The 17636-nt window shown below is 38.6% G+C and overlaps 1 protein-coding gene across 1 annotated transcript in view; it reads left to right on the forward strand.

Moving 5' to 3' along the window:
- TPLATE (ARM repeat superfamily protein) overlaps positions 1-17383 on the forward strand; it is a 61572-nt gene extending 44189 nt beyond the window's left edge. Inside the window, exon 7 of the mRNA XM_090003376.1 lies at positions 16545-17383. Within this exon, the coding sequence (XP_089859502.1) occupies positions 16545-17033 (489 nt within the window). The 3' untranslated portion in view covers positions 17034-17383. The remainder of the gene's footprint in view (positions 1-16544) is intronic.
- The last annotated feature ends 253 nt before the right edge of the window (positions 17384-17636 follow it).

Consider the following 17636-nt stretch of genomic DNA (forward strand, 5'->3'; position numbering starts at 1 on the left):
GGTGTGGAAGTTGATAGTCGACATGAGACTATTACATAGAGCCAACATAAGTACACCATTGATATTTTACTTGCTACAGGGATGGAGAATTGTAAACCAATTAGCACACCTTGCCTTCTAAATCATAAGCTAAGTGCTAAAGAAGGCACTACTTATCATGATCCTACTTTGTATCGTCGAGTTGTAGGGATGTTACAATACTTAACATTCACTAGGCCTGACATAGCATACTCTGTCAATCAGGCTTCACAGTTTATGCATGCTCCTACAGATGTACATATGGAAGGAGTAAAAAGGATCCTTCGGTATTTAAAGGGTACGATTGGAGATGACTTGATGTACACCAAGGACACAGCTTATATGTCAGGACATCGACTATTCACCTACACAGACGCGGACTGGGCTAGTGATCCTGACGAGCGCAGATCAATTTCGGGGTATTGCATTCTTATCGGCAATAATATTGTAACATGGAGTAGCAAGAAGCAAAAGGCAGTGGCGCGATCTAGTACTGAAGCAGAGTATCGTGCAATGGCAGCAAGAACAGCCGATGTTACTTGGGTGAAACATCTACTGCAAGAATTACAAGAACCGATCTCGTCCTCTATGCTTCTTTGCGATAATCAGAGTGCTATTAATATTGCCTTCAATCCCATCCTTCATTGTCGCATGAAGCATATCGAGATCGATCAACACTTTGTTAGGCAAAAGGTGGAAGAAAAAGAAATTGAACCTGCATATGTTCGGTCAGATATGCAAGTTGCTGACATCTTTACCAAGGGATTATCCACTCATCAGTTTTGGGCACTCAAAGACAAGTTGAGCATGATCAAAGACCATACTCAACTTGAGGAAGGCTGTTAGTTTTGGATCATGGATCCGACCCGCACCACATTCCAAGGATCCATCTTGGGATGCGTGGGCGGTGGCATGTTTGTAATTTACTTTTATTTCTTGTGTAATGTCATACCCTATACAACACTTATAAATAATAAGTAAAAGAGGGAAAACCCTATTGCCGCCGACCTCTCTCTTCTATCTCCTTTCTTCTCTTCTCTCTCTCCTCTCTCTTTACCTCACCTTTAACACTTGCAGGTCGATATTTCTGACAAGGCACTCCCTACGGCTAGTTGAACAGCTATATAGTACAAAATATAAAAAACAAAAAATAAAAATACAGAAAATGATGATATACTTTAATATAATATATAATACATACACTAGCTAAATGGTATGATACATACTAGCTATTTTATATATATATTGTACATTAACAATATATATTTTAACATTCCCCCTCAAACTTGCAGTGAGATCATCGAAAGTTTGTTGAGAATAAAAAAATCATGATAATGGAAGGCCTTTAGTGAAGAAATCTGTGATCTTATATTCAAACGGTACATATGGAAAATCAATAATCTCCTTCAAGCACTCTTCCCGAATGTAATGGCAATCCTTCTCGATGTGCTTGGTTCATTCTTGAAAAGTATGATTACTGGCAATATAAATGTCACTTTTGTTATTACAACACAATTTTGAAATTTTTGAGACACCAACTCCCATATCTTTAAGCAACGATCATAACTGCACGACCTTAGTTGTTGTTGTAGTCATCACTCTGTATTCAGCTTCCGTGGAGGACAACACTATCTTCTATTTCTTTTTACACTGCTAATATATAAGAGAGACACTTAAGGAAACATAAAAGCCTGGTTATTGGGATCTCCTCCCAATCAGAGTCAGTATATGCAATAATATTTAAAGATGAGGATGAAGACAAAAAAAGTCCTTTGGATATAGTATTCTTTATGTATCAGACTATTCGCAACATGACACTCATATGAGATGAATTCGGTGCATGCTGAAATTGACTTGGTGTATGTACATCATTATCAACATTCTCACTGGAATCATAAATCTCAATATTATCATTTTATTTAGGCAATAAGTGAAACAAGAAATTGAAGATCAAATCCTTTTTCTTTTTCATGAAAAAGTAACATTCCTAGAAACATACATTTTATCAATTTTCAAATCATAACACCAATATCCTTTTTTATTATCGACATATCTAAAAAATACACATTCTATGACTTTGGATGAGAGTATGTCATGTTTTTCAAGAAGAACAAACACTTACATCCGAAAACCCCTAATCTATTCAAATTCGGGCTAATTTTTAAAAGTTTTTCAATTAAAGATTTGTTTTCTATAATTTGAGAGGGCATTCTATTTATCAAATATACTGCAGTAAGAGCGGCTTCGGCCCAAAACTTTTTTGGAACTTCTTTTGAAATCATTTAAGTCCTAGTTGTATCAACAATATGGTGATGCTTTCTTTTGGCAACTCCATTTTGTTAGAGAGCTTTGAACATAATTTTTGATGTACAATCTCATCATTTCTTAAATAAGTTTGAAATTCATTTGAAAGAAATTCTCTCCCTAAATCAGAGCAGAAGATTTTAATGTTAGTCGTTAATTGATTTTTGACAAGATTATGAAAATCTTTAAAGCATGGAAAAACATCTAATTTAAATGTAAGGAAGTTGATCCAAGTATGTCTACTATAATCTATGTCACATGGGTGCGGGTGCGGGGATTCGACACTTCCAAAAAACCCGGGTGCAGGGGTGCGATAGGGGCAAAAATGTAAATATATATATATATATATATATATATATATATATATATATATATATATATATATATATATATAAGGGGGATCCGGGGGAGGGGGGGGGGCTAGCGGGGGGTTATAGGGGGGCAGCGCCCGACCCCCCACAAGATTTTTTTTTTAAATTCCGCGGCCCATTTCATAGGGCAATTTTTTTTTAAATCCAAACAAATAGACCGAAATGACCCTGGGTGTGGTCAACGCATCCAGCGTCGGGTTGACCGCACCCGGTGCCACACCCGCGTCGAGTCGCGGGTGCGGCACTCTGCTAGCTGAATCCCTATGACAGAGACTATAATCATCTATAAATGTAACATAATATGTAAAATCACCCTTTGAGATGACGGAAGTTAGTCCCCATACATATGAATTCATCAATTCAAACAATTCATTTGACAAGAAAGTTCTAGATCCAAAAAGAAGCATTTTCATTTTTTCAAGTATACAATCATTACAAACAAAGTCTTTTTTCTTACAATATTTTTCCAAAAATGGAAAGAGACAATTCTGATATACTTGGGTGTCCCAATCTTTTACACCAAAGAGCTAAGTCAAATTCTTTGGCATAATTACAAAATGAGTCTTTTGAAAGGCATAAAAAATCCATATAATAGAGGTCTCTTCTGCGGCCTTGCCTAATCAACTTCCTTGACTGGAGATCCTGCACCCAACAAGCCTTAGATGAGAAGAAGACCTCACACCCATAATTAAAAATTTGAGAAACAGAAAAAAGATTTAGATTAAGTTTTGAAATAACTCTTTAACATTTTGGAACAAAAAAATTCTTTGAATCTTTTGAAAAACTTTTCAAATTTCATATACTTTTGATATTCAAAGATGTTCCATCAGTTAAGAATATAATATACCCTATAAGTTGAGGGTATTTGTGTTTGTTTATAATTTAGCTTTTACTTGTAATTTTCCCATATGCATAGGGGTATTTTTGTACACCAAAGTATATTTATAAGACGGGGCGTGACCTAGGCAGGTTAATGACCCACTGCAGTTTCTTCTCCCCTTTTTATCTCTTCTCTTCACGTGCAGCTGTGGGCTCAAGAGCTGGAGGTCCATTTCTGTCATGGTATGAGAGCCAGGCAAGGATAAGTCCCTACAAATCAAGACTGCTGATCTTGATCAAGAATTTTAAATCTTCCAGGTTAGTGACAACCTTCATCTTCCTTTTTTTTGAAATCTGTCCTTCCTTTCAAAATCTTCTTCTATCTTTCTCTTTTCTTCTTTCTTTCTTTTCTCTTTGCTTCCTTGATATCACGTCTATTAAAAAAAAGGCCTGTATTCAGATATTTTTTCCGATCTGTACTGTTTCAGACCTGTTTTCAGATCTGTTCCCTGAATACAGATCTGTATTCAGTTCTTTCAAAAGAAAAGAAAGAAAAAAAAAGGAAGGAAAAACGTTGAGTCTACTTCCCTGTTTCTGTTTCTCTTCTTTCCAACTCCTTACCTTCCCCTTTCAAATCTTTCCCATTTCTTCTTGCCTTTTTGTGTATCAGATCAGATCTGATTGTCAATCCCCAAACAAATGGAAAACACTTGCTGAATCTGAAATATTTCTCTTTCAAAAAAAAGAGGAAGGGGAAGAAAAAGAAAACCTTTTTAAAAAAAGAGGAAACCTTTTCAAAAGAAAGGAAAGGAAAAGGAAATGTGACAGGTTCAGGTCTGATACACGTAAAAAAAAAACTGGCTTTTCAGATTTCGGATTAGGTCTTTCATCCCCCATTGCAAACAGCAAATATCTCTTATTTTGAATCCCGTTCTTCACAAACTCCTTATGGCTTCATCTAATCCCCTTGCTTCTTCTTTCCTTAGCTAGTCACTGATAAGCTGAATGAAGGTAACTTCATTACTTGGAAGAAGCAAATTCTTCCCTTTATCAACAGTCATGATTTGGTGGGGCACCTTGACAGAACTGAAACTATGCCTCCAGAATTTGTTCCTGCACGCCGCTCAAGAGAATAAGAAAGATTCTCAGACAGGGGAACCTTCATCATCAGACAAGCATTCATTAATAAAAAACCCAGAATTCATATCATGGAGAAAGAATGATCAGGCTGTTGTTGCCTTTATCACAGCTACCTTATCCCCGGAGGTACTGCTGCATATTCCCACCGGTGTTTCTGCCCGTGACCTATGGCAGATATTACACAGCTGGTTCGAACATATCTACGCCTAAGATATGCCATCTGAAAACGGAGTTCAGGATCATGCAGAGAGGTCATTCCAGCGCCCAGGAATTCAATAAAGTTAAAGTTATATTGGATCAGTTAGCTGCCATTCGGAGTCCTATATTTGATGAGGACATATGTACTCAGACCCTTAGAGGGTTGGGACGAGTACAATATGTTTGTGACTATGTATATGGGCCGCACACCAATGCCCACTTTCGATCAACTTCACTTCATGTTGCTGGAATTTGAATGAGTCTTTAATTTGTCGTTAAAGAAGGAAGGGCAACATGTGAATCATGAAGTGTTGGTGGCCAATACCTCGTCCCGTAACTTCAATAATGCCCCTAGATCTGGTGGATGAGGTAGAGGATATAGAGGGGGCAACAATCAAGATAATGGAGGTCTTCCCACCCCTCCTAGTGGGCAGCAAGGAGGATCACGAGGGGCACGTTCAAATTTCATCTGCCAGATATGTGGGAAGAAAGGACATGCTTGCTCAGTGGCATTATGTTCCCACCTACAAGCCACCTACAGTCCCTTATTCACCATCTTTCAGAGCATATATGCCTTCTTCTTTCGAGCCGCGACCCAACACTGCTCAATCGGCATATCCTGCGTCCTTATCTGGGTCAAATCGTGATGTTGATGCATTAATCATGTCCTTCAGTCATGTTGATCTGCATTCTAATGTTACGAAAAATGTGATACAGAATGTTTGGAACGGAGGTCAAAATTTTTCAGAATAGGCAACATCTTCAAATTCACAATCTCCTACACAATACATGGTTGGTTGACTTAGGCACTGCACATCATGTGACGTGATTCAGGTAAGCTCTTTAGCCTTATGCCCTATCCTGATAATAGTAGTATAGTTACGGGAGATGAGAAACATCATCCCATTGCACACATAGGAATCACCAATTTCTCTACTAGTCGCGATGTTCTCAACCTTCCCAATACCTTTCTTGTTCTAAATATACACCACAATCTTATATTTGTCTCCCAGTTAATTGATCAAAGAACTTCTCATGTTATTCTCTCTTCTGTTTCTGTTTCTGTGAAGGACCTTCTCACGAAGGAGATCTTCGTTGAAGGGGGAAAAAGGGAAATCTTTATCTCATGCACGAAGCTCAAAGTCATCCTAGTTGCAGTTCATCCGTTTTGGTTTTTGAAGTTGTTGAGGTCTATGTCACATGGGTGCGGGGATGCGGCACTTTAAAAAAACATGGGTGTGGCAAAAAAAAAAGACTCGGGTCGGATTCGGATCTGACCCGGATCCAAACCCGATAAAACATACTCGTGCTTATTTAAAGCACGTAGGGTAGGGTTTCTCATTCGAGAAACCCTCGCTGCTCACTCTCTCTCCTTGCTCGCCTTCTCCCCCCGCCACAGGCTCCCTCTCTCCCGTTCATTTTTCGGCCACCTGTCGCCGGCAAGCCCCACGTCTGGCGACCCTTGCTTTCCGGCCACCCGACGCGGGTCCTTTCTGTGCCTGTGATGCGCCCTCAGACCCCCTTTCAGGTGAGCTCCCTCTCGCCTCTCTCTTTCCGCATTGTCTTGTTCTTCTTCTTCTTCAGGCGAGCCTCCCTCGACGTGTTTTTCTTTTTTTTTACATAAATGACTCGACATGTTTTTTCTTTTTTTTTACATAAATAACCCTGGGTGCGGTCATGCACCCAGGGTCGGGTTGACCGCACCAGGTGCCGCACTTGCACGGTCGGGTTAACCGCACCAGGTGCCGCACTTGCACGGTCGGGTTAACCGCACCAGGTGCCGCACTTGCACGGTCGGGTTAACCGCACCAGGTGCCGCACTTGCACGTGCAACCGCGTCGTGTCACATCGACGCGGGTGTGGCACCTGGTTGGCTGAATCCCTGTGACATGGGTTGAGGTCAATAAAGAAGCCCAGTTATGACAAGCTTGGTCATTGCAAATCTAGTTTTATTCAAACCTTATGTAATAAGGGTCTTATCTCATTAAAGGATAAGGCTCAAAGGGTGTCATTCTTTTGTTCTAAGTGTCGTATGTATAAGAGTCATGAATTATCTAATAAAGGAGCTTCGTTTCCATTCGAGTTGGTCCATTCAGATGTTTGGGGTCCAACTCCCATCCTTTCTATGTCGAAGTCAAAATTCTATGTGATTTTCATTGACGATTTTACTAAATACACTTAAATATACTTCTTAAAGCATAAAGATGAGGTCTTTCAAGTGTTTCAAAGGTTCAAGTCCTTTGTTAGACCCAATTCTTCCAAAAAATCCTTTGTTTTCGTAGTGATAGCGTCAGTGAATGTGTCCCTAGCTTTTACTAACTATTTACACGATAACGACATATTGCTAGAGATGTCTTGCCCGAAAACCTCCTAACAAAATGGGGTGGCCGAAAGGAAGCATTGACACATAGTTGAGACAGCTTTGACCATGCTGACCGATTCTAATATTAGGAAAGACCTTTGGACTCAGGCATTTCATACAACAATATATTGCATCAATCAAATGCCCTTTCTCTAATTTGGGAGGAGAAAGTTCTTTTTCATTACTCTATGAGAAACACCTAGATTATTCTCTAATGCGAGCTTTTGGGAGTAAGTGTTTTGTACACACAATAAACTTTCTCCCAAGACCTAGGAGTGTCAGGTTTGGAGGGTGTGATGATGAGTTTTTGGGATATAGATGTTTTAACCCTACATCTCAAAGGTTAATGATTTCCAGTCATGTTATTTTTTATGAAGATGATGTGTGTCAAGCATTGGTGCAGAAAATCAATCTGAAAAGAAAATTTAAGCATTTTTTAGCCCAATACTACATGCCCAGTAACAGAAATTGTAGTTGGCCCAAATGAAAATACAAATGCAGCATCAACCAAAGTCCAATATGCTCATTCAAATGAATATGTCCAGCCAACTCAATCAGTTTTTCAGTTCCTTCCCAAATTATATACTCAACGCAAGGCTAAATATGCGCATGCACATGCAAGCAATAGGGCCCCAACAACACCACATTTATTGACTAATGTGCAACAAGCAGCAGCCGATTGTAGTGTAAGGCAAGGGGCGGTTGATCGTAGTTTGCAGCCAGTTAAATGTAGTTTGTGTGATGTTGCATACTCAAAACCAACATCGACTGATGCAACTTCAAATGCGGTCTCAGTTGAATCTCACATGCATTTATCATCACCGTCTAGAGTGTCCGCAAGAGTGAGACACCCCCACAAAGATGGGTATCTTAGACTTATGGTGCTTTCACAACAGATTTTCAGATTTTTGCAGCAATCCTTCTTCAAGAGAGAGAACCCAAGTTTTATTATGAGGCTTGTCGAAATCAATGGTGGATTGAGGCCATGAATAAGAAAGTTTCAGCCTTACGTGAATGTGTCACTTGGGATGTGGTTCCAAGAACCTCAAATAAGAATGTTGTAGGATGCTGCTGGGTGTATAAAACTAAATACAAGAGTGAAGACAACATAGAACATTATAAAGCACGTTTGGTGGCTAAGGAGTATATCCAAGAGCATGGGCTTGATTCCGATGAGATGTTCAGTCCCGTAATACGCATGAGAACTATTCAAGTAGTTCTTTCTCTAGCAGTTACTCATGGTTGGGAGCTGAGTAAGCTAGATGTGAAGAATGCCTTCCTTCATGACGTGTTTTATGAAGAGGTACATATGGAACATCCACCAAGGTATGCAGAAGAAAATCCTGAGGCCACGATACTCAAGTTGAAGAAGGCCCTTTATGGCCTCAAACAAGCATCATGGGCATGTTGAAACTTTTAGTGGTGTCCTATGCAGCCTTGGCTTTGTCCAGAGCCAATGTGATTATTCGTTGTTCCTTTATCATGATCACCAACATATCACATTGGTCTTAGTATATGTTGATGACATTATCATCACAGGCAGTGACACCTTTCGAATCACGAAACTGAAAGAACTTCTAAATTCCAAGTTTCATATGAAGGACCTCGGAAGCCTCAGATATTTTTTGGGTGGTAAAGTTGATAGGGGACATTAATCCATAACTCTCACACAACACAAGTATTCTCTTGATCTCCTCAATAGGTTTGACATGTCCGACTATATGCCTGTGTCCATGCCCATAGCGGTAAATGCTAAGCTAAAAATGAGTGGGCCTAATGATGCTCTTGCTGAATCGAAAGCTTTTCGTAGCTTGGTTGGAGCATTGCAATACCTCACCTTTACTCGTTCGGATTTAGTTTTTGTTGTGAATCAAGCCTCTTAGTTTATGCATGAACCCATAAAGAGCCATATGAATGTCGCTAAAGGAATATTGAGCTATATTACAGGAAGTCTCATGGATGGATTCCTATATAGAGAGAGTCCCAACAAGGGTACAAGCCTCTCCTTGGTGATATAGGCGTATTGAGATGCTGATTGGGCAGGCGATCTTGAGACTAGACCCTCTGTGACAGGGTATGTAGTTTTCCTTGGGGACCACCTCGTATCATGGGCTAGTCGTAAGCAACAGACTGTGGCAAGATCATACCGGGCCATGGCAGTTACTACAAAAGTCTTGTGGATACATCTTCTCTCTTCACTACATTAACCCATCACTAGATCTATATTATTTTGTGACAATAAAAGTGTTGTTGCTATTGCATCCAATCCAGTCCAACATGGGAAGATGAAGCATGTAGAGTTAAACCAACATTTTATAAGAGAGAAAGTTGAAACCAAGGTGATTCAACCCCTATTCATTAATGGTGAAGGGCAAGCAACCGATTTATTCACCAAACCCCTAACATGTGCCAGACATTGGTTTCTTAAAGACAAACTGAATATAGTTATGAGGGACCCATAGTCAGTTTGAGGGGGCGTGTTAAAACTATAATATACCCTATAAGTTAAGGGTATTTGTGCCTGTTTATAATTTAACTTTTACTTGTAATTTTCCCATATGCATAGGGGTATTTTTGTACACCAAAGTATATTTATAAGATGGGGCGTGACCTAGGCAGGTTAACGACCCACTGCAGTTTCTTCTCCCCTCTCTATCTCTTCTCTTCTTTTTCTCTTCACATGTAGCTGCAGGCTCAAGAGCTTGAGGTTCATTTCTGTCACCATCAACGATGGAGACACATGAAAAATGAGTTGGTGCATTCGGAAAGTAGGGATTTGTTTGGTGTCATATGAAAGGGGGGCTCTCAAATCTAAAATCCAAGAGGACTTACCTGAAGGGGAAGATACCAAAGAAGATGACATAGCAGCACCAGATGTAGATAGGGTAGCCTTTAGATATTGTTGAAGAGTCTCTGCAAATTGAGCAATTGAAAAGTCTTTGAGATCGCCTCCTCTTTGACTTGTCTCTTCTCGTTTGGTAGCCTCTTCAGTCACTCAGGCCACCTTTCTTTTGAGTTTATGGCATTTCGGTTTTATGTACCCGGTTCATTACAATGATAACAAATAATTTTTTTCTCTATTGAATTTTCTCTGAAAGTGAGGGGGCTTATACGTCCTAACATGGTTCCCGGGCCTTGATATGGCAAGAACCTCTTCATTTGTCTTGTGTGTTTCAAGTCTTGTTTATGCTTGGCACACTTTGGCAAAAACCTCACTTATAAGAAAGAGACAAGTTTTCTGGTCTTGCGAGGTGGTTCTATGAAGGAGGGAAGACCTTACGTGCTCGAATTTTGGTTTAAGTCCATACAAGAAAGAGACAAGTTTTTCTCTCTTAACTTGTCTTTGTCTCATTTCTATTGCAACACCTTCCTACTTAGGTTTGAGCATTGCTAATTTATCCTATAATGGTGATAAGAGACCATAATAGTCTCTAACACTTCTATCTCCTTGCTTTCTTGTTCAAACTTTTTCTTGGAGGTAGTGGAGGCGAGCTATATCTTTTTGAATGAAAGTGCTCTTGAGGAATACCCATGCATCACATGCCTTTTTGAATTTAATGATGTTGGTGGCAATTTTGAAATCCATCGTATTCATGAACCATGAGATTATTTATGCATTGGTCGCCACCCAATCCTCCAACCTGTCTTGATATTCTTTTAACACTTCTTCCTTTTCTTCCTCGGAAAGGGCTTTCCCTTGATCTCCTTCTATCCTTGTAAGCTTCAATTGAAGTTCGGTAGTGGTTCCATTAACAAAGCCCCATAGTTTCTTCCCTTTGATGTAGTTTTCTATAGTAGTTGACCACACCAAATAGTTAGATTCATTGAGTTTGAAGGAGATGACTGAAGATTCCCTCTCGGTCATAATCACGATCAATATGAAAGGGATGACTTGAGAGCATAGTCACATATATTGTCGATATTTTGAAAATATCATGATATTATCACTGTCAAATGAACAAATGATATTAAAAGCAAAATATCATGATATTTTCAAAATATTTGCAACTTATATATATCGCGATAATATCGTTGTCGCAACCCAGGCAACAACTTTTTCTAAAACTGTAGGTGTAGGGGTATGTGGGGGTTTTTAAAAAAAGGGATACATGTGTCTTTAGTTTTTCTTTATTAGGTTACTTTGGATTTAAAAATATACCTTTTTTGTTAGGGTTTGGGTTACTTTTTAAGTTTTAACTTTTAAGAGACCCAAAAGAAAAGAAAAGGGGCTGCAGTCAACGTGAAAGTGAAACAAATAAAAGAAAGAAGAGAACCGTGAACAAGGGGCTGCCCCATATCTTCCACTTCTCCAGCAGTCCAACACTCCACTGTGCAAAGGGAAAGAAAGAAGAGAAAGAAGAGGAAGCAAGGAAAGAAGGAAAAAAAAAGAGGGAAGGAAGAAAAGAATGAAGAAAAAAAGGGAAAAGGAAAGAAGGAACAAAAGGAAAAAAAGAAGAAAGGAAGGAAGAAAAATGAAGGAAAGAAAGAAAAGAAAAAAGAAAAGAAAAAGAAAGGGAAGGAAGACCCAAAACAAAGAAAGACAAGGGAAGGAAGAAAAAAAAAAGAGGAAGAGGGAAAGGGGTCTTTAGATTTATTTTTTCTATTTTTATTTATTTTTTATTTTTATTTTTTAAATTATGAGATTTGCCTGAGATTTATTAGAAAACCGATAATATCCCGATATTATACCTCACCAAGATATAGCTGATACCGAAATTTGTGACTATGCTTTTACAGGAGCCCAAGGCTCTAATACCATGAAATGAAATGACAAAAATATAGAAACACAAATACAACATGCTATAAGCCAAGATCACAAGCCTATTTCACTTAGGTGCGGGTGCGGGTGTGGGTGCAGCACTTTAAAAAAACTTGGGTCCGGGGGTGTGGGAGGGTATATATATAATTATATATATAATTTTTAACAATTAATAACAATAACACTAATGAAATAAAAAGCAATTATCATATCATCAATTCAATGCTTGAAATAAATAAAATTAACAATCTACAATTGCTATTCTTCATCAATAAAAAATAACACCTCAATTAAATCAACCTAAATATATTATGGCTACACTAAGTGAATTAGGAAAACAAGAAACAATCAAACAAGTCAAGCAGAAAAGAAGTAAATTATACTAATAAAAGAATCAAACAATGCATAATTACGTACCAAAAGTATATTCTACACAATGTAAAACAAAAAAAATTGTTAAAATAAAATTCAAAAGAGAAAGAAGAGTTATTCAAAAGTTATTGGTTTGACTTTGCTGAACCCAACCCCACTGAACCCATGGGTTCGGCTTTGTAGAGCCGAACCCAACAAGCTTACTGGGTTTAGCAGAACCAAACCCAGAAGGGCTGGGAGCCGAACCCAGCTCAGCAGGGCTGGGTTCCACACCTGTGGCAACGAGGGAAGAAGAAGAAGAAGAAGGAGAGAGAGAGAGAGAGAGAGAGAGAGAGAGAGAGAGAGAGAGAGAGAGAGAGAGAGAGAGAGAGAGAGAGAGAGAGAGAGAGAGAGAGAGACTTGCACTTGTAGCCAGAGGAGGAGAGGAAGGCTGCCTTGTTGTCGTCCATCGGAGGAGAGGAGGGCTCAGGGGAGGCGTCGGGGGAGGAAGGTGTTGTGCCCTAATCCCTCTGACATAGTCAGAAGCCACTAAGGGCAATACAAGAACGAATATAAGCAATACAAACAACCACTATGTGTAATACAATGCACTAAGGCACAAGAGCAAGCATAACAATCATAAAAAATAAATGTTTCATTCATAATAAAGCTCACAAAGGTGAGTTTATTGTGAATCATCCCCTTATTTATACACTTAAAGCAACCGGTTCTAGTTGTTGGACTAGCCGTTGGGCACTCTCAACGGCTAGTTCAACAGCTATGTAGTACAAAATATAAAAACAAAAAAGAAAAATGCAGAAAATGATTATATACTTTAATATAATATATATAATACCTACACTAGCTAAATGGTATGATACATACTAGCTAGTGTGTGTGTATATATATATACATATATATAAACTGCACATTAACAATATATATTTTAACATCCCCCCTCTTTCGGACTTTGATTCCCTCCCTCTCTCTCTCCCTCTTACCTCACTATTGCTAAGAAAGCCCCAACTTTTTTCTCCCCACCGCTATCTTCTCACCTTTCCCATCCTCAGCCTCCTCCCTCCATGTCATTCGTGAGCCTCTAGTTTTTTTTTTCCCACAGCGGATCGGCTTTAGTTGCTCTCTCTCTCTCTCAATGAGTTTAAGTTTTTTTTTTAATTATTTTATGAATCACTTGATAGGGTTTTTCTTACTGTCAATTTGCATGATGTTTGATAGGGTTTAGATTTTTTATTCAGTTTTTTTATTGCATGAATGTTTAATTAGGGTTGTAGAGTTTTTGTGTTTTCTTTTCAATTAGCATTAGGCATGACATGAATATTTAATTAAGTATTTCTGTGTTTTTTCAATCAACATTAAATATATTGCATGAATGCATGCTTTATTTTGTTTTGAATTTTAAGGTTTTTTTTTTCAGTTAGCATATCTATGAATGATGTTTGTTAGGATTTAGGGTCTTTTATTTAGCTTTTTTAATGGCCTAAATGTATGATGTTTGTTAGGATTTAGGGTCTTTTATTTAGTTTTTTTAATGGCCTAAATGTTATGATTCTATGAATGAATGCTTGATTTTGGTAAGAATTTAGGGGTTTTGATTTTTTTTTCAATTAGCATATCTAGGAATGATGTTTGTTAGTATTTAGGGTCTTTTTATTTTTTTTAATGCCTTTTTCCCAATTAGCATTAGGCTTGACATGAATATTTAATTAAGCATTTCTGTTTTTTTTTTTCAATCAACATTAAACATGATTCCATAGATGAGAGATAGGAAATCAAAGGATTTGGGTATGGTTAGATGTATCAAAGATGAAACGCAAAGGGTTTTAGTCAAAGATGAGGAGATTAAGGAGAGATGGAAAAATTATTTTGATAAGCTATTTAATGATAGTCATGCTCAAGATCTTGGAGACTTCTCCATTCCTTTTCATGAGATAAATCGTGACTTCATGCGCAAGATTCAAAAGAAAGAAATTGCAGAGGCTTTGAAGAAAATGAAATCAAGAAGGGCAGTTGGCCCAGATGGTATACCTATCGAGGCTTGGAAATGCTTGGGAGAGAAAGGTTTAGAATGGTTGACAAATCTTTTTAACTTGATTTGGCGAACAAATAAGATGCCTAATGAGGGGAGGAAGAGTACTTTGGTGCCTTTATATAAGAATAAGGGTGATATACAAGATTGCACAAACTATCGTGGTATAAAACTCATGAGTCATACTATGAAACTTTGGGAGAGGGTGATTGAGTCTAGGTTGAGGAAGGTTGTCATGATATCGGAGAATCAATTTGGTTTTATGCCTGGAAGATCAACTATGGAAGCTATACATTTTCTTAGACAACTTATTGAAAGATATAGAGAGAGGAACAAAGATTTGCATATGGTTTTTATTGATTTAGAGAAGGCATACGATAGAGTACCTAGGGACGTTCTCTGGTGGACAATGATGAAGAAAGGTGTTTCTCTCAAGTACATTAGTATAATTAAAGATATGTATGAAGGAGTAGTAACCAATGTCCGCACTTGTGGAGGGGTGACAACCAATTTTCCGATAACGGTTGGGTTACATCAAGGATCTGCTTTAAGCCCTTTCCTATTTGCGATAGTGATGGATGAGCTTACGAGATCAATTCAAGAAAATGTACCGTGGTGTATGTTGTTTGCTGATGATATTGTTTTGATTGATGAGTCTAGAGCTGGGGTTAATGCTAAGTTAGAATTATGGAGACAGACATTGGAAGCTAGAGGTTTTAAGTTGAGTAAGAGTAAGACTGAATATATGGAATGTCGGTTTAGTAAGCAACGAAGTAGTGATGGGAGTGTAGTGAAGCTTGGTGAGCAAGATATACCGGTGAATGATTATTTCAAATATTTGGGATCCATCATTCAAAAGTATGGAGAAATTGATGGAGATGTAAATCATAGGATAAAGGTTGGGTGGATGAAATGGAAAAGTGCTACTGGAGTGCTGTGCGATCGTAGAATGCCATTGCGGTTGAAGGGAAAGTTTTATAGGACGACTATTAGACCCGCTTTACTATATGGTACGGAATGTTGGGCTGCCAAGAGACATCATATTCAAAAAATGAGTGTAGCTGAGATGCGGATGCTTAGATGGATGTGTGGAAATACAATAAAAGATAAGATTCGGAACGAAGAGATACGTAAGAAGGTAGGTGTTGCACCCATTGAAAATAAGATGCGAGAGAATCGTTTACGGTGGTTTGGACATATTCGGCGAAGGCCTAATGATGCTCCAGTTAGAAGGTTGGAGAAATGGGAAAATATATTAGTTAAAAGAGGTCGGGGTAGGCCTAGGAAGACTTGGATGGAGATGATAGGAAAGGATATGAATGCTTTGAACCTCACCGAGGACATGGCGTTGGATAGAAATGATTGGAGGAAAAGGATTCATGTGGAAGACCCAAAATGAATTTCTTTTTTGGTTCATATCGCTGACCCCAATTGTTTTGGGATGAAGGCGTAGTTGTTGTATTAAACATGATTCCATGAATGCATGTTTGATTCTGGTTAGAATTTTAGTTTTTTTTTAATTATCATATCCATGGATAATGCTTGTTAGGATTTAGGGTTTTAATTTGTTTTTTTTTTTTCACTGTGCGTTTGTGCCCACCTTAGTATAGATTTATGGCTCCGCCCCTGGTTTCAACTTAAAATGTCTTTGACACCAAAATTGTTTTCTTGAAACATGCTACCTGGAGATCTGGTGTAGTAGGTTGCAGAGGGTGGTGCTTGCCTTTGCAGGCAATGTTGGGTCATGGTTGTCTGATAACCTATCCCACAAACCCTAAGGAATAGCCTCTATGATATTCAAACCGATACCCTGCAGTTTTGTTACTGTGACTTTACTATCTAGCTACCTCATTTGAGTTTTTGGTTGAATAAGATTGCTGGACCGGTTTTAGTTTCGCTATTTTTAACGGAGGGACACATTGGAGTGATTCCCTAGCTTGACTATCAAAAAGAGTAGATGACACTCAGACATCATAAACAAGACAAACCAGCCAGGTTTGTTTTGTTTATGATGTCCGAGGAACTGATCTTTGTTATAAGCATAAAAGCATGTGCCACTTAAGTATATGGTTCCATGAAAGAGTAGCCTAGTGGAGAAATGGTCATCATTTCTTGTTCTACTTCTAAAATTTTCCGTATTTTACATTTTATTGACGTGATGATATGATTTAACAGCTTTGCTATGCTGCCAAGACCTGGTACGGTGGCTTTGTGGGTATGATGATCTTTGGTGCCAGTGAAGTAAGCAGAAATGTAGACTTTGGAGATGAGACTACCGCAATGCTGTGCAAGTTCGTGATAAGAGCCTCTGATGCTTCTATAATAAAAGAAATAGGATCTGATTTGCAAGGTTGGTTAGATGATATCACAGATGGGTGTGTGCAATACATGCCAGAGGACGAAGTAAAGGAATCTGCAGTGGAACGATTAAGGTTCTCGATGGAAAGAATAGCATTATTAAGAGCTGCAAAACCTCCACCTCCACCTCCTAAGTCGGATGATGAAGAGAAAGAGAAAGAAACTCAAGATGCAGAAAAGAAGCCTAAGGAGCCTTCGACTTTGTCAGAGCAGACAGTAGAAGAACAAGAGCACCGTGCCCTTCAGGCTGCAGTCTTACAAGAGTGGCATACGCTGTACAAAGGCAGAGCAACAAAAGTCCACTGAGAATAGTTGCGTCAACAACACTTACCGTTGTAATTACATTTCCTTTTCCATATTCTTTTGGGCTTGCAAGGTGTTTGCAGTTTTTCTCGCTACGTGAAGATATCCATCCTGTTAATAGTGCAACCCTAGCTACACTGCCTTGGTCAGTGTGGTTAAGTTCAAGTATGATGTTCAATTTGGCTTGTGCTGCTTGAATTTTTGATGAGCTTGTGTACACATTTGTGCAATGGAAACCAAGAAAAGATCATGGGGATTCATATTGTGATATGTGAAGAACCACAGATTGGCTATTGTACTCCATGTCCGTGCTGGTTCTTAGACAATTTTTACTAATTATTTTTTTTTATGGCTTTATGTTTTTCTTGCTGTGAAGTGGCATTTCTCTTACCCTAGCGGATCAGGCATTTTTCCTTTTCCAGGGGGATAGTTTGTATTTTCTTACTGTTAATAAGGTAAGCCTGATCTAACGGCATGGCATGCTCTCTCTCTCTCTCTCTCAATAAAAATAAATTCGTTATTTTGCTGCATGAAGGCAATTTCATGCACCCCAAAATGCATCTAACTTCATATATCATGATAAATGCAAGCGGAGGATTCTTTCTT

The sequence above is a fragment of the Nuphar pumila genome, chromosome 4 (assembly GCF_984573655.1).
Source record: "Nuphar pumila chromosome 4, dmNupPumi1.hap1.1, whole genome shotgun sequence".
Lineage (NCBI taxonomy): Eukaryota > Viridiplantae > Streptophyta > Magnoliopsida > Nymphaeales > Nymphaeaceae > Nuphar > Nuphar pumila.